Consider the following 23,356-nt stretch of genomic DNA (forward strand, 5'->3'; position numbering starts at 1 on the left):
AGTATGACTAATGTTTTTGAGACTTAGTGTTGGCTAGGAAGTCAAGTCACATCAATTATTCATTTAAATTGGCGGGTTTAGGGTTATTTGGAGGACAAATAATTTTAGAAATATTTGTGTAAATTTCTAATGAATTAAAAGACTCAAATGATTGTGTTTCATGTTGTTTCTTAGGCAACAGGAGGAGGATATGAAAGTGATGATGCATATCATAACGCCGAACTTTTCTTCTTAGACATTCATAATATTCATGTTATGCGGGAGTCTTTAAAAAAAGTGAAGGACATTGTTTATCCTAATGTAGAAGAATCTCATTGGTTGTCCAGTTTGGAGTCTACTCATTGGTTAGAACACATCAAGGCAAGTATATTTTGTAAAAATATTTGCGTATATAAAAAAAGAATGTAATTGTTTAGTGGAATGGAGATATTTTTTAATTCCTTAAAAAATGGACATTGAAGGATAAACTTAGTAGTAGAGGACTACATTTGACAGTTTTATATTGCTTTATAATTTGCTTACCTAAATTAAAGATTTCACATCATCACTCCAGAATATTTTTAGAGTTTGCAAAGACATCCATTTCCATCTTTCAGTATTAAGTTGTTCAGTCTTTCATGCAGGTTTATTTAGGAATAGCTGATTTATTATCTAACCATTACTGGGTATGACCTCTTTGGACCTAGATAGAGGTTGTTGTTGCTTTTTTGAAACTAATCTCAAATGACTTATTTTAAAGAATTGATTTTGTGTTTTATTATTTTCAATCCTTTATCCTGATAAAGGCATCAATAATTCTCCACTTTTTAAAAAGTACTTGAAGTGATCTGAGGGAACTAACACTTTTAGAAACCAATTAGTTCTGTAAACAAAAAACCAGCTTTAATTTATAGGTGAGTTATTAAGATATATTATTCAGTCAAATTTTGTTTTCCAACTTGATGGAAATCTTATTTTTATTTTGCCTTTCATTTTTTTATGAATTGTCATCCTGACCAATGAATTGCAGAAAAAAAAAACTGATTGTGGCAACTAAATATAATGTGATACCTGGATGCAATCCTTAAACAGAAAAAGGACATTAGGTAAAAATGAAGGAAATCCAAATAAAGTATGAACTTTATTAATAATAATAATGTATAAATATTGGTTCATTAGTTATGACAAATGTACCATACAACATGACATGCCATAGTTGTGATCAGCGTAAGATGTCCAATAAGAAGAAAAACTGGATTGGGTATGTGGGAACTTCTATATTACTTTTACAATTTTTCTGTAAATGTAAAACTATTGTAAAATAAAAAATTTTATTTTGTTTTTTATGTTAGACCTTGTGAATGGGAAAATGGTATATTTAAGGAGGTTCATATATGATTGAAGAGATGATAGGTATATGTAAAAAGAGACATAATGTATGGCAAACTCAGTAGAAGGAACATTCCCTTTGCGATTTGGTGGGATTTGAATCTGGTCCTTGAAGAAAGTGGAAGGATGGGGGAATCCATTCTAGAGAAAGAGGTGTAAGTGGGATGGAATTAGGAAGAGTAAGGATTTCCGTAGTTGCAGGTTAATCTACAAACCTGCAGAACCCAGATGAACAGGGGCTTGACTGTCAGGTTAGGCTGTTGGGAGCCCCCAGAGGTTTTGTAATAGCAGGGTATTTTAGGAAAATGTTCTGTCAGCTGCTTATAGAATAGATAGGAGAGGAAAGGAAGAGAAAACAGAACTATTTTAAGAGTGCAAAGATGGGAGTAGTAATGGCCTAGTTTGAATGCTACCAGTGTGGCAGTGAGGGGACTATGAGAGCAATAGACATGTTTCCAAGGGAGGGCCTGTGGTACTTGATGATTAGCTAGGTGCCAGGTCTAAAGAAATGTAGAATGACACCAAGAAGGTGAGCCTGGCTAGCTGAGAACAGCATGCCACCATTTGCAGATGAAGGGTAATCCTGATTGGGACCTTGGGCAAGAGAAACACCATGCATTTGGAATAGTGGTGGGCCATCCACCTGGTTGTGTCTAACAGGCAGGTTCTCTGCAAAGTAGAACCCAAAATAGAGACTTAGGACTGAGATGTCTGTTTGGCAGTCAGCTGTTGGGCAATAAGCACAAACAAAGCCCTTTAATGTGGATTCTGAGAGAGGTTGTGTGGGGAAAAGATCAGAGGACTTTGAGTGGAGCTTTGGGCCTGTTTGTATGCAGGGCAGGAGGTGAGAAGTGGAGCTCAGTGAACCAGGCATAAGAGAGAAATCCATCAAAGGAGAATATTGGAAGGTAAAGAAAGGATCTTAAGAGAGTGTCAGTGATACCTGAAGGACGTTTCTTAGCAAGGTCCTTGATGACCTTGGGGGTGTCTAGTGATGTGGTGGGCGTGAATGAGAAAATAGAGGTAGTGAATATAGACTTTTCTTTTCAAGAGAGAGGGAGTTAAGGAAGGGGGAAGTGTTGAGGACCATATGACTATGAGAAGGGCTTTTCAAGTCATGGGAAGCTTCAGCCTGTTGTGTAGACAAAGAGAAAATACTTCAGGAATTTTTTAAGGGAAATAATCACACAGGTCTAAAAAGATGAATATACTAAAATGCTTATGATAGTGGAAAAACAGAACCAGCATGGTGGCTCATGCCTGTAGCCCCAGGGCTTTGGGAAGTCAAAGCAGGAGGATCACTTGAGTCCAGGAGTTTGAGACCAGCCTGGGCAATGTAGCGAAAGCTGCCTCTTACAAAACTGAAAAACAAACAGACAAAAAATAGTCAGTTGTAGTGGTGCACAACTGTAGTCCCAGCTACTCAGGAGGCAGAAGCAGGAGGATTGTTTGAGCCCAGAAATTTTCAGGCTGCAGCGACCTATTAATATGATTGTAATACTGCATTCCAGCTGGGTGACAGAACAAGACCCCATCTCTTAAAAAAAGTAGAAAAGCATTGGAAACAACCTAAATGTACAAAAAAAGTTATACGTATACAGAGTTTAGAAAGGTATCCACCAATATGTGAATAATTATTTCTGAGTCATTAGGCCTATGTTTTCTGCATTTTTTTCAGGGAATATATATTACTTTCACAAATAAGATAAAAATATTTTTTTAAAGAGAGAGCACAGGTACAGGAGTTATTGGCAAGGTGGCTCAGCTGCTACTCGGAGCTAGATAGAAGGAAGAGAGACTGGGCGAAAGTAGTTCTTATTGAATGGTTCAGATGTCTGAGGAAGTTAGGAGGGAAGGCCATCTACAAAAGATGAAGTTCCCACTTAAGGAATGTGGAAAATGTTTTAAGAGATCTCTCTGAGGTTTTATAGTTTTGTCTATAGCAAAGGGGATATGAAAGAAATGAAAGAAACTGTCACTGTCCTCCGCGGAAACCAAAGGAGGTACCAGGAGACTGGTGAATCAAGGTGGACACTTGTAGCGATATCTGACTCATGGCTTCTCAGGCATCAGTCACATCATAGCAATTCAGACAGTGGAGCAGAGTTGTGGATAGCCTTGAGTTGGACCTTGAATACTGGATGGAATATTTCGGCTGCATTCCCTCTGTAAGCCCTAGGGGAAAATCCATTTCTTGCCTCTTTCAGCTTCTTGTGGCCACATCATTCCATCCTCTGCCTCTGTGGTCACATTGCCTTCCCCTCTTCTGCCTATGTAAAATCTCTTTCTGCCTCTCTCATATCAGGATTTGTGTGATGTAATTTAGGCCCCCGTGGATAATCTGGAATAATCTGTCATCTCAAAATCACTAACTTGATCACATCCGCAAAGTCCCTATTACCATGTGAGATAGTATTCACAGGTTCCAGGGATTAGGACCTGGACATCTTTGGTGACCATTATTCAGCCTCCTACACTATCTTATAGCCCTGGGTCTGCTGACAGGTGGCATGGCCATTACTAACCTGTAATCTGGTAAAATGGTGTCACTACTCAATGCATGAAACCAGGGCAAGCCTTTTGCAATGAGAAAATCACCATCCTTAGCATGCCTCTCAAATCCTCATTACAGTTCACCGACAGCCCTGGCAGGGTAGAAGGCGGACTCTGTGGTATCTGGAGGTTGTAGTTCCTCTTTGTCCTTTTCAATACAATACTCTTCCCCTATGGTCCTTCATCTTTTAAAGCGTCATATTATTTTGGGCATCTTGGATGGCAGCTAGCCCTCACTGAGCCTATGCTCAATGTCAGCACTTTATGGGAAGTATCCTTTAGTCCAAGACAAGCTACTGGGGATATCACTCATTTCTTCACAGTAGAGAGAAAGAAACCATGGTTACTCAGTTGGCCCAAAGCATGAGATATCAAAAGTGGAATGAGGTTTTAGGCCCAGGTTTTCGGCCATAGAGCCAGTGCTCTTAACATCGTGATGTATGCTGCTCGATGGCTGTCATTTCTTCCCATCAGTCACAAGTCCATCAGATTACTTAAGAGTTTTTGACCATGTGTTTTTAAAACTCTAGTTTAGTTTCATTAGATAGTTGTAACTGTTTCTGTCAGAAGTGATCGTGGGAATTAATACTTCATTGGAACACAGCTACTATTTTTCAAAATAATTGGCTGAGATTGACTCCTTTTTTTTAATTATAAGTGAGGGAAGTATCTCGAGTGAGAGTTGCCCTCTGTAAAAATGCATTAGGACCCCAACTTCATTAAATTGGACTCAAGTGATCTAGTATATTACCATTGCTTCTCAACAGCCCTTTCTTCAGAAGTACTTCAAATGAAAATTGTAAACAGGATTTCAAGGAGAATACTTAAAATGCTTGAAGAAATAAACTGCTCTAGTTATTTTCAGAGTAATGGATTTTGTACAACTAATTGATGTGCCAGACGTTCTTAGGTCCATTAACCTTTCCTTCTTGGCACTACTTTATCCACTTATCTTTAGTTATGTTGTATATGTAAAGCTTAATGAAGTTACATTTCTTTATTTTTATTTTTGTAGATTTAAGAAGTAAATGTACAGGTTTGTCACATGGACATATTGCATAGTGAAGTTTGGGTTTCTAGTTTACCCATCACCCGAATAGTGAGCATTATACCCAGTAGGTAATTTTTCACCCCTCATACATCAGATCTTTCACTTGGTCTGATTTTTTCCATGAATTAGTTAAAATAAATGAATTTCTATTTCCATTTCCATTTCCTGGAATTAGGTAAAATGACCGTAATACATTTCTGTTGCATGGCTGTTACAATTTTGGAAGCTCTATGGAACAAGTCTTTTAAAAACCAACCCAAAATTACATAATATATACAAATTGCTGTACATATGTGACAACATGGAGCTCTCATACATTGTGGGAATATGAAATGGTACAATCACTTTTGAAAATAGTTTGGCAGTTTCTTTAAAAAATTAAACATACATTCACCATATGATCCAACCATTTCACTCCAAGATATTTTACCCAAGAAAAATAAAAACACAGTGTCCCTTCAAAAATGTGTATGCAACAGTTCATGCCAGCACTATTCATAGTAATCAAATGCTAGAAACAATAAAATGTCCATCAGTTGAATGGATAAATAATATGTGGTCCGTCTATATACAATGGAAGGTTATGTGGCCATGAGAAGTAATGAGGTACTAATTCATGCTACAACACAGATGAATCTGGAAAACATGATGCTAAGTGAAAGAAGCCAGTCACAAAAGGCCACGTATTGCATGATTCTATTTATGTAAAATTTCTATTAGAGGCAAACTACAGAGACAGGAAGCAAATCAATGGTTGCCTGGGGGTCAATGTGGAAGAGGGATTGACCTTAGATGGCACAAGTAAACTTTTTGGGTGATGCGGGTGTTCTCCAACTACATTATGGTGATGATTGCACAACTGTATAAATTTGCTAAATCTTATCGCACTCACATTCATGATGGGTATATTGCATGGTTTATAAAGTATCTCTCTGAATGCATGAATCATCAAAACATGACATCATAGCAGTAACTCATCGTATACATACATTTATTGATACTTCTAAGTCTCAGATTTTTACGAGAATACTTTCACTTTAAGTACCTACTGTTTATGAGCCAAGTAAGAGTTGATACATTGCCAATTTAAAGGTCAAAAGGTGAATTTCACTGTATCAGACTTCTATAGTCTAGATGCAACCTGTTGGGTCAGTGATTTTTTTTTAATCTGATCATTGTTACGGGTTGAGTTTTTGTCCCTCAAAAATTTATATGTTGAAGTCCTGACCCCCAATACCTCAGTGTGACGCTATTTGAAAATAAGGTCTTTATAGACATGTTTAGTTGAAATGAAACTATACTGGAGTAGTGTGAGCCCTTACTTCGTTATGACTAAGGTCATTCTAAAAAGAAGAAATTTGGACACAGACACACACACATAGGGAGACTGCCATGTGAAAATTGGAGTTACGCTGCCACAAGCCAAGAAACAACCTGAAGCTAGAAGAGCGACCTGGAAAAGATCTTTAGTGGTTAGCATGGCGCTGCCAACACCTTGATCTCAAACTTCTAACCTCCGGAACTGTGAGACAATGCATTTTTGTTGTTGTTTTTTTTGTTTTGTTTTTTTTTTGTTTTTTTTTTTCCCCATTTATTTATTTTATTGCATTTTAGGTTTTGGGGTACATGTGAAGAACATGCAGAATTGTTGCATAGGAACACACGTGGCAGTGTGATTTGCTGCCTTCCTCCCCATCACCTACATCTGGCTTTTCTCCCCTTGCTATCTCTCCCCAGCTTCCCACCCCCCACCGTCCCTCCCCTATTTCCCCCCAACTGACCCCAGTGTGTAGTGCTCCCCTCCCTGTGTCCATGTGTTCTCATTGTTTAACACCCGCCTATGAGTGAGAACATGCGGTGTTTGATCTTCTGCTCTTCTGTCAGTTTGCTGAGAATGATGGTTTCCAGGTTCATCCATGTCCCTACAAAGGACCCAAACTCATCGTTTTTGATGGCTGCATAATATTCCATGGTGTATATGTGCCACATTTTATTTTTGTTGTTTAAGCCTCACAGTTTGTAGTACTTTATGACAGACCTAGCACACTATCACAATCACAGTCACATCCATGAAAATAAGTTTGGGATGCAGTTTGACTTTTGGTTTGTTTGGGTTTGTTTTTTAATACCTGGGCACATTCAAATGCAGTGTCTGTAGAGGAAGATCAACAGATCCTGCAGCACTTAGTGTTGCATTTTGATAAATCTTTGTTCTGGAATTAATTGATATTTTAAAGCACGGCTTTTTCTAGGTTTAAAAACTATCAAATTTAAACAGTATGTTATAGCGCCTTACTGACTCACATATTTTTCTTTGCCAGCTCGTTTTGACAGGAGCCATTCAAGTGGCAGACAAAGTTTCTTCAGGGAAGAGCTCAGTGCTTGTGCATTGCAGTGATGGATGGGACAGGACTGCTCAGCTGACGTCCTTGGCCATGCTAATGTTGGATAGCTTCTATAGGAGCATTGAAGGGTTCGAAATATTGGTACAAAAAGAATGGATAAGTTTTGGGCATAAATTTGCATCTGTAAGTAAACAAAGCTAATTTCTAAAAATAGATCATTTTTACCATTCAGGATTTTAAAACTAGTTGTTAAACTACATATTCAATTTTAAAATGAAAATCTGAGGAGTGTAATAAAAAATTTATGAGTCTGAAAATGCATGATGCCTTGAGTAGTGAAAGTCTTTTTAAGAGACATGTTTATCCATCTGCACTGTTTGCATTTTCACTTGAAAGTAATACAAACAATCTTCATAGAAATATTTAAATTGAAATGTCGTTAGAGAAGGAAGATAGACAATTCTTTCTCAAATAATATAGCTGTTAGAGTCCAATATATTTTATAGACTTTCAGTTGAGGCTTTTTATTTTTTGATAGTCATTTTGTAAATCATCAAGAGATGCATAAGTTCAAAAGGGCTATTGTATAACATGGTGACTACAGTTAATATATTCTTGAACAATGTTAAGAGAATGGATGTAAAGTGTTCTCACCACAAAAATGGTAACTGTGAGGTAATGTGTATCCTCATTTTTGGTATACTCAGTCATTCTACAATGTATATATATATACATCAAAACATAGTATACACAGTATATATAAATTTCTCTCTCAATTAAAAATAAAAATAAATTTTTAAAAATAACTTCCCCAAGAAATTTTTTAATGAAATCATCAAAATAACCTATTAAAATTAGGCCAGGTGCAGTGACTTATGCTTGTAATCTCAGTACTTTAAGAGGCCGAGGCGGGCAGATCACGAGGTCAGGAGATCGAAACTATCCTGGCTAACAGAGTGAAACTTGGTTTCTACTAAAATACAAAAAAAAAAAAAAAAAAAAAAGCCGGGCGTGGTGGCATGCACCTGTAGTCCCAGCTACTTAGGAGGCTGAGGCAGGAGAATCGCTTGAACCCAGGAGGCAAAGGTTACAGTGAACTGAGATCATGCCGCTGCACTCTAGCCTGGGTGACAGAACAAGACTCTGTTTTTAAAGAAAAAAAAAATTCATATTCCTAGGTCTTATTTCCAGATGCCCTTTGAATACACATTTTCACCCAGCTCCTCAGTGATTCTCATGAGGGGGATGTGTAGACTACCCTTTCAGAAACACTCCTTTATGTATCATTTTAGCCTTCATCCAAGTTTCATAGTGTGAATAACATTTTCAAGTAGAATCGTTTTGTTTTTTTTTTTTTTTTTTTTTTTTTTGAGACAGAGTTTTGCTCTTGTTGCCCAAGCTGGAATGCAATGGCATGATCTTCGCTCACTGCAACCTCCGCCTTTCAGGTTCAAGTGATTCTCCTGCCTTAGCCTCCCGAGTAGCTAGGATCACAGGCACGTGCCATTACGTCTGGCTAATTTTTTGTGTTTTCGGTAAAAATGGGGTTTCACCATGTTAGCCAGGCTGGTCTCAAACTCCTGACCTCAGGTGATCTGCCGGCCTTGCCCTCCCAAAGTGCTGGGATTACAGGCATGAGCCACCGCGCCCGGCCATAGAAAGAATCATTGTTTAGTAAATGAATCATTATGAGATTTTTTGGTTTTGTCTTGTTTTTAGGAGAGAAAGAGTGTTTCATTCTAATAATCATACCTTTTGGACATTAAGTCTGGAAACTTTAGGATTGTTCTCTTTGCAACTGAAGGAACTAGCTTGAGCATATTGTTAATGTACTAAGTAGGATAATCATGTCTATTCTATCTACAGCTGTTCAGGACTTGTACAAAATTCCAACTATATGAAACAGTTGTAACAATCACCCAGGATGATGATTCTTTGCCAGTTTTTATTGGTATTTTACAGACGTTTATATACTTATTTCCATTATTTTGAAACCTTACATTACCTATATTGCCATGGAAGTATATATTATTTCCTGTCTGAGAAACTTGGCATTTAGAAGGCAGATTGCTGATTGTATTATCACATTTTGTGTGTTATATGCTTTTCTCAGTTTTGTACTCGTTAATTAAAACAAATTATCTTCATCAATTTATTTCAGAGAATAGGTCATGGTGATAAAAACCATACGGATGCTGACCGTTCTCCTATTTTTCTCCAGTTTATTGATTGTGTATGGCAGATGTCAAAACAGGTAAGGAACATGTGGGATGAAAATACATTCAACTTAATGTTTAAATTAAACATTTTAATATAATGGTTGGGATTTGACCCCAAAATAATACGGGTAGAGATGTAGATGAAGCAAGACTGGTCATGTGTGAATAATTGCAGAATCCGGCTACATGAGTGTTCACCTTTTTATTCCTGCTACTATTGATATATCTGGAATTTTCCCTAATAAAGTTTTAAAACTTAAATATTTAACTCTGTTATCTCTACTAACGGAAGATCAATGGAATTGACAATACCAAGTTGTCCTGTCATACATTCTACACTGACACTTATATATAGCCGTGTCTGCTAACTCATAATACCTTAAATACCTTAATACCTAAACTACACTGTACATGCAGTAGAACCCAGAAAATCAGCCTGTTTATCTCCTTTTCTTCTTTACTGCTTTGTTTAACACTTACTTAAACTGTTCGGTCCTATGTAAAGTACCAAAAAAAGAACTCTAGTGTGCGTGTAAATGACAGCCTCTGCTGTCCTTCCTAGAACCTACAATGTGGCAGCCTTTGTTTACTTCTACGGGGTATCTTTTTAATTTTGTCAAGTTTCAGTCCCAGTGTTTCATGCTTTCTTTGCTTGTTTTTGTTTAGTTCCCTACAGCTTTTGAATTCAATGAACAATTTTTGATTATAATTTTGGATCATCTGTATAGTTGCCGATTTGGTACTTTCTTATTCAACTGTGAATCTGCTCGAGAAAGACAGGTGAGTAAAAATGCTTTTTTTTTTTTTTTTGTACGTTAGGCTTGCCAAAATGTATGCAGTCTGCCATGAAATATAAAGAATATGATAGCTTGTAAGACACTGTCTTTGACCTCAAAGAGTAGGAATTACATAAAGGTATGCATTTTGTGTTCTATAAAGGAATACCTGAGGCTGGGTAACTTATAAAGAAAAGAGGTTTGATTGGCTCACAGTTCTACAGGCTGTACAAGAAGCATGGTGCCATCTACTTAGTTTCTGGCGAGGGCCTCAGGCTGCTTCCACTCATGATAGAAGGTGAAGGAGAGCCAGTATGTAGAGCTCATACGGTGAGAGAGGAAGCAAGAGGGGAGAGGGTGCCTGGCTCTTTCTAACAACCAGCTCTCTCGGGAACTAATAGAGTGAGAACAAACCCCTAAGAGAGAATGTCAGTCTGTTCGTGAGAACTTGTCCTCATGACCCAAATACCTCCCACTAGGCCCCACCTCCAAAATTGGGAATCAGGTTTCTTTTTCTTTTTCTTTTTTTTGAGACAGGGTTTCACTTGGTCACCCAGGCTGGGAGTACAGTGACACAATCTTGGCTCACTGCAACCTCCGCCTCCCAGGCTCAAGCAAGATTCTCCCACCTCAGCCTCCCGAGTAGCTGGGACCACAGGTGCATGCCATCAAAGCCGGCTAATTTCTGTATTTTTAGTAGAGATGGGGTTTTGCCATGTTACCCAGGCTGGTCTGGAACACCTGACCTCAAGTGATCCACCCACCTCAGCCTCCCAAAGTGCTGGGATTACAGGTGTAAGCCACTGCACCCACCCTAGGGATCAGATTTCAGCATGAGGTTTGGAGAATACAAATATTCAAACCATGACAGAGGTTTTCCCAAAAGTGAAAATATAGCTACCATATGATCCAGCACTCCCACTACTGGGAACATATCTAAAGGAAATGAAATCATTATGTCAAAGAGGTATCTGCAATCTCATGTATATTACAGCACTATTCACAGTAGGCAAGATATGGACTCAACCTGTGTCCATCAACAGTTGAATAGATGAAGAAAACATAGTACCTATATACAGTGGACTACTACTCAGCCATAAAAAAGGAAATCCTATCATGTACAACAGCGTAAGTAAATCTGGAGGACATTTTGCTAAGCGAAATAAACCAGGCACAGAAAGAAAAGTACCACATGATCTCCCTTATGTGTGGAATCTAAGAAAACTTGAACCTATAGTAACAGAGAGTAGAAAGGTTGTTACCAGGGACTGGGGAAAGGGGTAAGGGAAAGGGGGACATAGTGTTCGAAAGATACAAACCTTCAGTTGTAAGTACTGAAGACCTAATGTGCAGTATGGTGATTATAGTTAATAATAATGTGTTTTTGAAATTTGCTAAAATAGTGGATCTCAAGGGTTCTCACTACAAAAAAATTGGTATCTATATGAAGTGACAGATGTTAATTCGCTTGATTGCAGTGATTATTTCATAATGTAAGCATATATCAGAACATCACATTGTATACCTTAAACATATACAATTTTTATTTGTCAGCTGTACCTCAGTAATACTGGGGGGAAAAGTTATTTCTGGGAAAAAAGGTGAGAGAGAGCTCTTTTTCTCATAACCTTGTCAAACTATTTGACTTTTTAAAGTATGTGCATATATAAAAATAAAAGCAAAGTAACATTCACATAAACACAATGTGGTATAGATTTTGGCATGAAAAACGTGCAACTGAGGTTTAGGTGGATTCAAAGAAAGGCAAAATTATGCTGTTATTATTCATGAAATCAAATCCATCCATATGTTGAAGAAGTGTCTTTAGTCACTTATTTTGGGATGTTCTTATTGGCTTCCAGTTTTAGTTTATTGCTCTTTTCTTATTAAAGTCATTACTAGGAAAAGTTTCAGATTCTACCTTTGGTAATTTTAATTCCTGTATTTTTATTTCCCTAGCTTTGGTTTTTGTTTTTGTTTCCTCTCTAGTTTATGGTCAAAATTTTGCAAAAGCCTGCAATAAAAAACAATGAAAATGTGAATATCTTTATGAGATGACAGACACTAGGCTAAACAGTGAAGACTTCACGCAGTCAGTTATCCAGATGTTTTCAAATATATGGATGTTGACATGTAGATTAAACATCTGGATGGTTGATTAACTGTCCAGATGCCTACTGTCAAGTAGACACAGGTTAAGATTTCATAGTTCTAACAAATAGAAAAGTTTTTAAAGTAATTGGGATAGTATGATAATTTTTCTTTTCACTGAATTAAAAAGAGTATACCACCCATCTGTTCATAAATGTTTTACCTAGCTGGAAATACTCTACTTAGGTCAGTGAATTGCATTTAATGGTACAGCATCCTGCGTCCCTGTCTTCTGGCAGGAACTGTGGCTTTCAAGCTAGGCCATTACCTATGCAAATATCGATAAGTGGCTGCCACGCACTCACTGGCCCCTGAGGCTTTTTGAGCTATTATGAGGATAATGTAAATGTATGCTTCAATTTCATGCTGAACTGTATTGCTATAGGCTGCAAAATGATATGTGGATTTATGTGCGTTTTGGCTTAGGCTTTCCACTTTCTCTCTCTCTCTGTAGAAAGTTACAGAAAGAACTGTTTCTTTGTGGTCACTGATAAACAGTAATAAAGAAAAATTCAAAAACCCCTTCTATACTAAAGAAATCAATCGAGTTTTATATCCAGTTGCCAGTATGCGTCACTTGGAACTCTGGGTGAATTATTACATTAGATGGAACCCCAGGATCAAGCAACAAGTAAGTGCAATTGCACTCTTCAAAGATAGCAATGTCAACTGCTGGGCTTAGATTGTGTTACTTGTTTTTTGTTTTTTTTTTTAAACAATATGAGGAAAAATATCAGACTATAAAAATACTTATTGTTAAGCTCAACTTTCATTTAAATTTTTTAAAATTACTAAACTATGTGTTTTGATGTGAAACTGCCATTCTTCTGCCAATGTGATACAATTGTTAACTATAATGCTAGCTGATTTAAAGCTCTAGAAAATTTCTGAGTTTTCATAGCCAGAGATTTCCTTTTATCACTTGAAGTAGTTGTTCATTATATAGACATTGTTAGAAAATTCTTTACATTGACTGGACTTAGATGACCCTGTTAAGAAAATGTTTGCTACTCTGTCATTCAGGTGTATGCACTAGGTCAGCTAACATCAGATTGCTTTTCACTGAGGGTATTTACTTAAAAAATAAAGATAATTACCCTGTCAATAGGAGGAAATTCAGTTGGCCATTTATCAAGCAAAAATGGAAACAGTGGGTTTTGAAGTGAAAGACTCCATTTTGTTAAAGACACATTTGGGCTTTCCATTCTCCCACCTCCACTCCATCCAAAATCAGAAGGAAAAGCAATCTGTTTGTAAAGGCTCAGCAGTACATCAGTTTATTGATTTGTTCTAAGCATTATCGATATTCAGTATTTGTGATGGTTCTTTGTAAAGGTTTGTACATTTTCATGCAGTTTGGGTGGTCGACTACCTGTTCTGACAGTCCAGTCTTGCATAAGCACCAGATTTAATGCCAGAAATAGGCTGGCCACAGCAGGGTCCCATAGCTGTGGCCTCTCTCTCAGATGGTTCATTCCTCTCAGGCAGTTGGCAGCATACCAGTCTGTGCCCTGCCTCCTCACTGGAGAAATGCCCATTTCAAGCTAGCATCCTCATTTCAGGGTCTGTGCTACTCCCATGAAAGGCTTTTGCAATTTGGTAATGGTTGAAATGTGTATTCTTTTGGAAAGGGACAGATTCCAGGGCTTGAGAACATTCACTTGTTTAGCTTGGGATTTGAGAAGCACATGGGGGGAATTTATTTAGCAGCAGTTCTAGCATTTTTTATTATCAAGTAAAGAATAAATGGTAATCCTTACAGAGTTCTAACTGCTTTTACAGGATATGTGTTCATTTTTGTATTAAAAAATATTTTAGTCCGGGCATGGTAGCGGCTCACACCTGTAATCTCAGGACTTTGGGAGGGCAAGGGGGCTAGATCACAAGGTCAAAAGATGAAGACCATCCTGACCAACATGGTGAAACCCCGTGTCTACTAAAAATACAAAAATTAGCTGAGTGTGGTGGTGCATGCCTGTAGTCTCAGCTACTTGGAAGGGTGAGGCAGGAGAATCGCTTGAACCCAGCAGGCAGGGGTTGCAGTGAGCCGAGATCATGCCACTGTACTCCATCCTGGTGACAGAGTGAGACTCCATCTCAAAGAAAAAAAAATGCATATATATATTCTAGATGAGCACTGTGTTTGTCCTATAAAATAAGCCTTTTCCATATTTGTCATGGCTTGGTTTTAAAATATTGTCAGTGAGAAAATACGGACAGTTTTTGTGCAAGTCCTGTAATCTCTTGTCACCCGTTTGTACTTGGAGAAATTCTTGAAATTGAAGGAATTTGGAGCAGTTCATTTCTGAATTCATAAAGGCAGTAATGGTAATTGTGTGGCAGGTCAAGTTTGAGGGTACATAACTAGAAGAACTTATTAGAATATATTTATCCCACTTATTCTCATAGATCTTGGCAAAATGGAACTGGGCTGGAGAGTAGTGCCCATTGTCTGGTAGGGGTTTTTACTTCGAGACAGGAATTGGCCTGTATTATGATTTATTGGCATGAATTCAGAAAAGAAATAACTTCTCCTTTCTATGTAGATTTTCTGAATGTGAAGGACCCTACACACATCTTCATCTCCGCAGGCACTTTGTGTTTTCATCTACCAAATATTGAATGTTCTCATGCATCAGGCACTAGTGGGATGCAGAGATTAAGAAGAGGCGGTCTCTGCCCGTGAGGAGCTCCCAAGCTGGTGGGGGCGGCCAGAAACATAAGCCAATGATCATAATGCACAGGGATGAGTGTAAGAATAAAAGTATGAATTAAGTACATTAGGTTTTCTTAAAGATCCGCTTATGTAGAACATTATTCATGCAGAAATAGATTAAATCCAATCGCATAGGACTTTTAAAAGTATATAATATAAACCTAAAAGAATGTAGTTAACAACTTAAAATTTAAATTGTTATTCAGTTTTGTGAGCCAGAAGGTATACAATTACTATCCACCTGTATACAGCCCCATAATGAGCTGTTAGCCTCAAAGAAGGCAGGATTAGTGTACTTTTAAAAGCAAAAGCCATCAACCCTGGCTATGACATAAAAACTCAACAGAGTTCATGGAAAGACCAATGCTTACATTTGAAAAGCTATCAATAAGCAGAGCTGGTACTTTTATTTAATATGAAGAAATTACTCATGCCGAAAGCATAGTCACATTACAAACCTGAGTAGGAGTTTCGGCTGCCAGTCAGCATCATACGGTGACTGGAACCATTCCAGGAACCACTACATTCCATGTAGCTGTTAATCAGGGCTGCACTGGATGTACTGAAATTTTGTATAGTGGTAACTAAAGGATGAGATTCAGGACTAATATCAACAGGCCGACCTGTGTGGTATTTAAGTCATTTTTGTTAGAAAAATTAAAAGGGATATGAATATGAAAATTGTGAAGGCGTAAAACACTTCCATAATGAGCTGATTGCCTGTCTTCTTTTCCATGCCTAGCGAGGACATACTTTATAATTCATTTTCCAAATGAGAAGTCGAGGTATAATATTTTATCACTTGGCTTGAAGTTTTTATTTCTTGTTATTTGTCTTTGTATTACAAATGGACTGTTTACATCCTCCAAGTGGTTTGTGTTTGTCTGTAACCCAATAACTTCTATATATTTTATACCCATTATTTGACTGAATTGCCTTTTTATTTCTAATAGTTTTTAGGTTTACTCTTTCAGTTTTTAATGATACAGTCATGCCATCTGCAAAAATGACTGTCACTTGCTTTCTTTTTCTTATCTAATTGCACGTGCTCGTTCTAATATTCGAGCTGATTCTAAATTCTAATACTCGTATTTCAAAGGGAGGTTTTAAAAATAGCCACAATTTTGGAGGAGAATATCAAGGAAGAACCTGCCCTGCTATAGAGCAAGAGTTATTTGGAACAGAGCAGAGCCCAGAAACAGTCTCCCTTTGACATACGAGTATTAGAATTGCATTGCGTTGATGTGGAGACGTGGAGTAGTAAGAAGGTGGCAACATAACACATCCCTGTGAGTGGAGTGTTCAGTAAATGGTGCTGGGACTGGAAATAGAAGCTAACATGTCCAAACAGAACTCCTAATATTCCCCCAAAAACCTCCTGCTCCTGCAGTCTTCCCCACTTCAGTTCCTCCTGCCATCTTCCCCATTTCAGTTCGTGGTAGCACCAGCTTAGTTGCTCTGGCCAGGAACCTTAGAGTCATCCTTGACACCTTTCTCTCCCACACCCCATGTCCAGTCTGTCAAGAGAGCTTGTTGAGCTGTGCCTTCAAAACGCATTCAGAGTCCAAGCACTTCTCAGTGAGCCCCCTGCCACCATACTGGTGTGCGCCGCCTGCCCTCTTCTGTGTGTGGCAGCAATGGCCTTCTACTTGGACCCCCTGACGTGGCCTTCACTTCTTTCTACTCTTCTCAACATGGCAGCCAAAGCAGATCATGTCACTCTTCTGCTGGAAACTGGCCAGGTAGCTGCTCACGTCACCCAAAGTGAAGGTACAAGTCCTTACATGGCCTCTGAGACCTCGTGTGACCTCCACCCAACCCCTCACCTCTGTGACCTCCTGGCATCCTCACCAACAACTCTTTGTCACACGCTCAGCTTCAGCCAGACTGGCCTCTGCTCTTCCTTAGACACTCATATATCCACGTGATGCCCTCCTTCATCTCTCTCAAGTCTTTCTGCAAAGATCGCCTCTTCAGTGCAGCTCACTCCAACCATCGGTTTAGCATGGAACCCTCTTACCCTGCTCTAGTCTTCTGTAGAACTGATTACCTTCGAATGTTCTATGAAATTCCCAGGGTTGTTAACATTTGTTGTTTGTCTGTCTCCCCCTACTAGAAGATAAAGGCCATAAAAATAGGCATTTGAGCCTCCATTGTTCACTGGTGCATCCTGAGCACCTAGAACAGTGTCTGGCCCTCAGTTGAATTTTAAGAGAAAAATGGGCAAAGGATATTAGCAAGCATCCCACAGCACTTACTGGGTGTCAGGCATTCTACCAAGCATAATGCTAGACATGCGTTTCTGGAAAACTTCCCACTGCCAGTCGCACGCTGAAACTTACAGTGATCATAGGGAGAGTGGGATGAATTGAATTCTGCAATCCTCTGCACCTTTGTAACCAGAGCGCTAATGAAAGCAGCAGTCCCAGTAGACATGTGGGCGTGGCTCCACCTCTGCTGCATTGGCACCTGGCTTTAGCTGATTCATGCCTTGGCTGCCTGTAGTGTGTAGCATGGTATGGTCCCCAAAAGACAGCGACCCAGAAGCTGTGAATGTGACCACGTTTGGAAAAAGGATCTTTGCAGTTGTAATTAAGTTTAGGATCTCAAGATGAGATCATCCTAAGTTTAGGGTGGGCAGGCCCTAAATCCAGTGACAGATGTCCTCATAAGAGAAAGGAGGCGAAGTTTGAGACCCAGACATAGAGGAGAGAAGGCCGCGTGAAAACAGGCAGAGATTGCAGCAATGCTGCCATAAGCCTAGGAACACCTGGAAGCACTAGACGCTGGACAGTGAGGAAGAATTCTCCCCTAAAGCCTCCAGAGGGTACATGGCCCTGCTGACACCCTAATTTGGGGCATCTGCCCTACAGAACTGTCAGAGAATAAATTTCTGTTGCTTTAAAAGCCACCTAGTTTATGTTAATTTGTTAGGGCAACCTCATGGCTCATGATCCCTTCTCTGGGATACAGGTTCTAAAAAGTGTCTACTTCTAATAGAGACCATTCTCCTGAACATTAAAAATTGAATCCAGGCCAGGTACAGTGGCTCACATGTGTAATCTCAGCACTTTGGGAGGCTAAGGCAGGAGGATCATCTGAGCCCAGAAATTCAAGACCAGCCTGGGCAACATAGTGAGATCCCCTCATCTCTACAAAAAAAAAAAAAAAAAAGTCTTAAGTAGCCGGGCATGGTTCTGCATACTTGTAGTCCTAGCTACTTGGCAGGCTGACGCAGGAGGATTGCCTGAGCCCAGGAGTTTTAGGTTACAGTGTTCAAGGTTTTGCTGAGCTATCATTGCACTACACTCCAGCCTGGCAACAGAGTGAGAACCTGTCTCTTCAAAAAAAAAAAAAAAAAAAAAAAAATCAGCTGCAACATTCTTCAGTGCATTGCCTTCACAGCTTCCTTACTGGTGCTCACAGCTTCAGCAAACAGTTCAACACAGTAGGAAGCAGGATGGTTCTGGAAACCACTACATGTGCTAAAGAAAGGCACTTTTGTAGACATTTGGCTTTTTTTTTTTTAAAAAAAAAAAAACAAAACAAAACAGGATACATGTGCAGAACGTGCAGGTTTGTTACATAGGTATACATGCGCCATGGTGGTTTGTTGCACCTATTGACCCATCCTCTAAGTTCCCTCCCCTCAACCCCCATCCCCCAACAGGCCCTGGTGTGTCATGTTCTCCTCTCTGGCAATGTGTTTTCAATGTTCAACTCCCACTTACGAGTGAGAACATGCGGTGTTTGGTTTGCTGTTCCTGTGTTAGCTTGATGAGGATGATGGTTTCCAGCTTCATCCATGTCCCTGCAGAGGACATTTTGTCATTCCTTTTTATGGCTGCATAGTATTCCATGGTGTATATGTACCACATTTTCTTTATCCAGTCTATCATTGATGGTCATTTGGGTTAGTTCCAGGTCTTTGCTATTGTAAATAGTGCTGCAGTAAACATATGTGTGCATGTGTCTTTATGATAGAACGATTTATAGTCCTTTGGGTATATACCCAGTAATGAGATTGCTGGGTCAGATGGTATTTCTGGTTCTAGGTCTTTGAGGAATGGCCACACTGTCTTCCACAATGGTTGAACTAATTTACACTCCTACCAAGAGTGTAAAGTGTTCCTATTTTTCCACAGCCTCGCCAGTATCTGTTGTTTCGTGACTTTTTAATAATCGCCATTCTAACTGGAGTGAGATGGTATCTCATTGTGGTTTTGATTTGCATTTCTCTGATGATCAGTGATGTTGAGCTTTTTTCACATGTTTGTTGGCTGCGTAAATGTCTTTTTTTTTTTAAGAAGTATCTGTTCATATCCTTTACCCACTTTCTGATGGTGTTATCTTTTTCTTGTAAATATGTTTAAGTTCCTTGTAAATTCTGGATATTAGACCTTTGTCAGATGAGTAGATTGCAAAAATTTTCTCTTAGTCTATAGATTGCCTGTTCACTCTGATGATTGTTTCTTTTGCTCTGCAGAAGTTTAGTTTAATTAGATCCCATTTGTCAATTTTTGCTTTTGCTGCAATTGCTTTTGGCGTTTTTGTCATGAAGTCTTTGCCGATGCCTATGTCCTCAATGATATTGCCTAAGTCTTCTTCTAGGATTTTCATGGTTTGGGGTTTTACATTAAGGTCTTCATATATTGCTTAAGCTTTCTAGAAAGTGCTTGCCCCTGATCCCTTCAAAACATTAACTTTCTGGAGGACTGTTCTGTGTGTATCTTGACCTGGGTGTGATTATTTAAGTGTATACATATGTCAAGATTCACTGAGGTGAAAATTTGAAGATTTTGCACTGTGTGTGGTTTATATCTCAGTACAAAACTTTTAAAAATTAACATGCTGGGAGAATCACCTTATGCTCCAGCCTGACTTCTGCCTTTGTATCAACATCAATCCCCTGTTTACTCATCAAAGTAGTTACCATTGTAGCAAAACAGATACTGTTAACTCACTGCACTCACATAACAGTGCCATGTGAGGGCTGTGCTGTTTTGATTCCCATTTTACAGACAGGGAAGCAGAGGCACACAGAAGGCGAGGGGCAAAGCCAGCATTCACACCCAAGGTAGAGCATAGCAGAGCCACCGTGGCTTTCAGCCACAAATTAAGATGGGCAATAAGCACATGAAGAGATGTTCTAGCACAGCAGTAGGAACAAAAACTACCCTGACATACCACGTGATGGCCCTCAAACTGGAGAACATCATCATCATTGTATGTTCCCAAGTTCTGGTGAGAATGCAGAACAGTGGAACTACCAGGCATCGCCAGCAGGAGCCTAAGGTGATGCCACCCTCTCTGCAAACAGTTGGGCAGCATCCGGTGAGGTGTAAATGACCATATTCTGCTTCTCAGCAGTTCCACCCGCAGGATAATTCCTTAGAGCAACGTTCGCACATGTGCTTGAGATATGTACAAGGATACTCAGTACAGCATTGCACATACTACTGAGGAGCCCTTGAAATCTCTGATTACCCATCAGCCTGGGAATGGGTGGAGAAACTGGTTTATTCCTTCAATGCAACTTAACAAGGATGAAATTCAGAAAACATGTTGGGTCAAAATGTCAATTGGTAAATACCGGATGGTACCAGTGGTGTAAATTTTGATAAAATATGAAGTAATACTGTATTTTGTTGCTGGATACTCACTCACAGGAAAAGTGTCACAAATCTGCACAAAAAGGAAGGCCACACAGCAACTTAAGAAGAGTTGTCCCTCAGAGTGAAAGAGGACCGTGGGCCTGGGACAGGCAATGCGGGAGACTGGAGCTGGGTCTTGTTTGATAAATTTTAAAAGATGGGTTGCCTGTGTGAGGAAATGTGCACATTAGGTTTTTCTTGGTGAACAGCTGGGTGTTCTAGTGCTGTGTTGTACTTTCCTGTATGTGTCAATGAGGCAATAGTTAAGGAGAGTATGTATTATGTTAAACTTTGAGTGAAAGGCTGATTTACAAATCAGCGGTCGAAGCAGATGGCTAGAGCAGGTGAGTTCTCGTGACATGGCTGGCATAAGATCTCGCTCATGTCTCTGGTTCTCTCCAGCAGCCGAATCCAGTGGAGCAGCGTTACATGGAGCTCTTAGCCTTGCGTGACGAATACATAAAGCGGCTTGAGGAACTGCAGCTCGCCAACTCTGCCAAGCTTTCTGATCCCCCGACTTCACCTTCCAGTCCTTCGCAAATGATGCCCCATGTGCAAACTCACTTCTGAGGGAGTCCCTGGCACTGCATTAGAGTTTGAAATAAAGGCAATGCTGACTTTCATTTGGGGCTTTTGTAAAAAGTAGATTAAAATATTTGCCTCCTTGTAGAACCCGAGCTAACATAATCTTAAACTCTTGAAGATGTGCCTTCTAGAATACATATTACAGGAAAACGACAGGGTCCACACGGCAGTCAGAAGAAGGGAGCTGAGGTGAGGTTTTGGAAAACACTGACACCTTTAAAGTGCAGTTTTTGAAAGACAAAATTTAGATTTAATTTACCTCTTGAGAAATACTATATATACAGTACATATTTTGTGGGCTTAATTGAAACAACATTATTTTAAAATCAAAGGGGAAATATGCTCATGAAATGGATTTTCCTCAGGCTGCTTAACAGTTGCTTTGGATTATCTAAAATGAATCCAAATGTGAAAGATGTGTGTTACTGCCAAAACCAAATTGAGCTCCGCTTCCTAGGCATTACCCAAAAGCAAGATGTTTAAGTAATTGCCAATGTTTATGCCATCGTAAGTGGTGACGTAAGGAGAAATAGCTACATAGATGAGTTTTTCATTATTTGGAAATTTGAGGGTAGAAAATGTTTTCCCCTAATTCTCCAGAGAAGCCTATTTTTATATTTTTTAAAAAACTGACAGGGCCCAGTTAAATATGAGTTGATTTTTTTTTTTAATTTGCCAGTTTTATTTTCTAAATTCTTTCATGAGCTTGCCTAAAATTCGGAATGGTTTCCGGGTTATGGCAAACCTCAAAGAGAGCACTGTCCAAGGATGTCAGGAGCGTCCTGCTGCTTCTGGGAATGTTTTCGCAAATGTTGCTCTAGTCAGTCCAGCTCATCTGCCAAAATATAGGCCTACCGTCTTGGATGCATGAGCTATTGCTAGAGCATCATCCTTAGAAATTGACGCCCAGATGTACATTTGTTGAGCGTATTCTTTAAAGTATTGTGTTTATGCATTTCAATTTCAATGGTGTTGGCTTTCCCTCCCCACCCCACGCGTGCATAAAAACTGGTTCTACAAATTTTTACTTGAAGTACCAGGCAGTTTGCTTTTTCAGGTTGTTTTGTTTTATAGTATTAAGTGAAATTTTAAATGCACAGTTCTATTTGCTATCTGAACTAATTCATTTATTAAGTATATTTGTAAAAGCTAAGGCTCGAGTTAAAACAATTAAGTGTTTTACAATGATTTGTAAAGGACTATTTATAGCTAATATGGTTTTGTTTTCAATGAATTAAAGATTAAATATATCTTTGTAAATTATTTTATGTCATAGTTTAATTGGTCTACCAAATAAGACATCTCAAATATAGTAGTATAATGTATGAATTTTGTAAGTATAAGAAATTTTATTAGACATTCTCTTACTTTTTGTAAATGCTGTAAATATTTCATAAATTAACAAAGTGTCACTCCATAAAAAGAAAGCTAATACTAATAGCCTAAAAGATTTTGTGAAATTTCATGAAAACTTTTTCATGGCAATAATGACTAAAGACCTGCTGTAATAAATGTATTAACTAAAACCTAACACTATTTGCAGGGCTCTCACTGTGTATGCATTGGGAATGTGCATGGTGGCCATCTTATTTCGTTTCCTGGGTCTATTTCTTGTACTTTTTCTCTCACGGCCAGCCTCACAGGGCTCTCCCAAAATTTCAGCAAGATTGGGCATTTAAGTGCATTCACAATGCAGATTTGAAGAGTCACAACTGTCTATGAAAATGGCTTTTGCAAAAGTAAACATGCAAAACTTCAGGCGCTGCATAGGGAGCATAGCAGTTGATAGTAAGGGATGTGAAGATACTGGTTAAATAAGCCATAGTTGATGTCTCATTAGGTAAGACTTTTTTTAATTCTTCAAACAGTATTGCCAGTTGGAGATTATGTCATTTACATATGTACATTCGAAGAATGCTTAATAGTTATAGCAGTAAA

At 38.8% G+C, this 23,356-nt stretch overlaps 1 protein-coding gene across 6 annotated transcripts in view; it reads left to right on the top strand.

Annotated features, from left to right (window-relative positions):
- MTM1 (myotubularin 1) overlaps window positions 1-22,949 on the top strand; it is a 120,251-nt gene extending 97,302 nt beyond the window's left edge. For 4 of the 6 annotated variants that reach the window (XM_032264129.1, XM_032264128.1, XM_032264125.1 and 1 more), the window contains 6 exons: window positions 175-360; window positions 7,294-7,500; window positions 9,479-9,571; window positions 10,203-10,316; window positions 12,918-13,094; window positions 21,236-22,949. In XM_032264129.1, the coding sequence (XP_032120020.1) occupies window positions 175-360; window positions 7,294-7,500; window positions 9,479-9,571; window positions 10,203-10,316; window positions 12,918-13,094; window positions 21,236-21,403 (945 nt within the window). In that variant the 3' untranslated portion in view covers window positions 21,404-22,949. The remainder of the gene's footprint in view (window positions 1-174; window positions 361-7,293; window positions 7,501-9,478; window positions 9,572-10,202; window positions 10,317-12,917; window positions 13,095-21,235) is intronic. The other 2 variants (XM_032264126.1, XM_032264127.1) reach the window with 2 other exon arrangements.
- The last annotated feature ends 407 nt before the right edge of the window (window positions 22,950-23,356 follow it).

This window comes from Sapajus apella, unplaced genomic scaffold (assembly GCF_009761245.1).
Source record: "Sapajus apella isolate SASKATOON/1434 unplaced genomic scaffold, GSC_monkey_1.0 scaffold142, whole genome shotgun sequence".
In the NCBI taxonomy this organism is placed as follows: domain Eukaryota; kingdom Metazoa; phylum Chordata; class Mammalia; order Primates; family Cebidae; genus Sapajus; species Sapajus apella.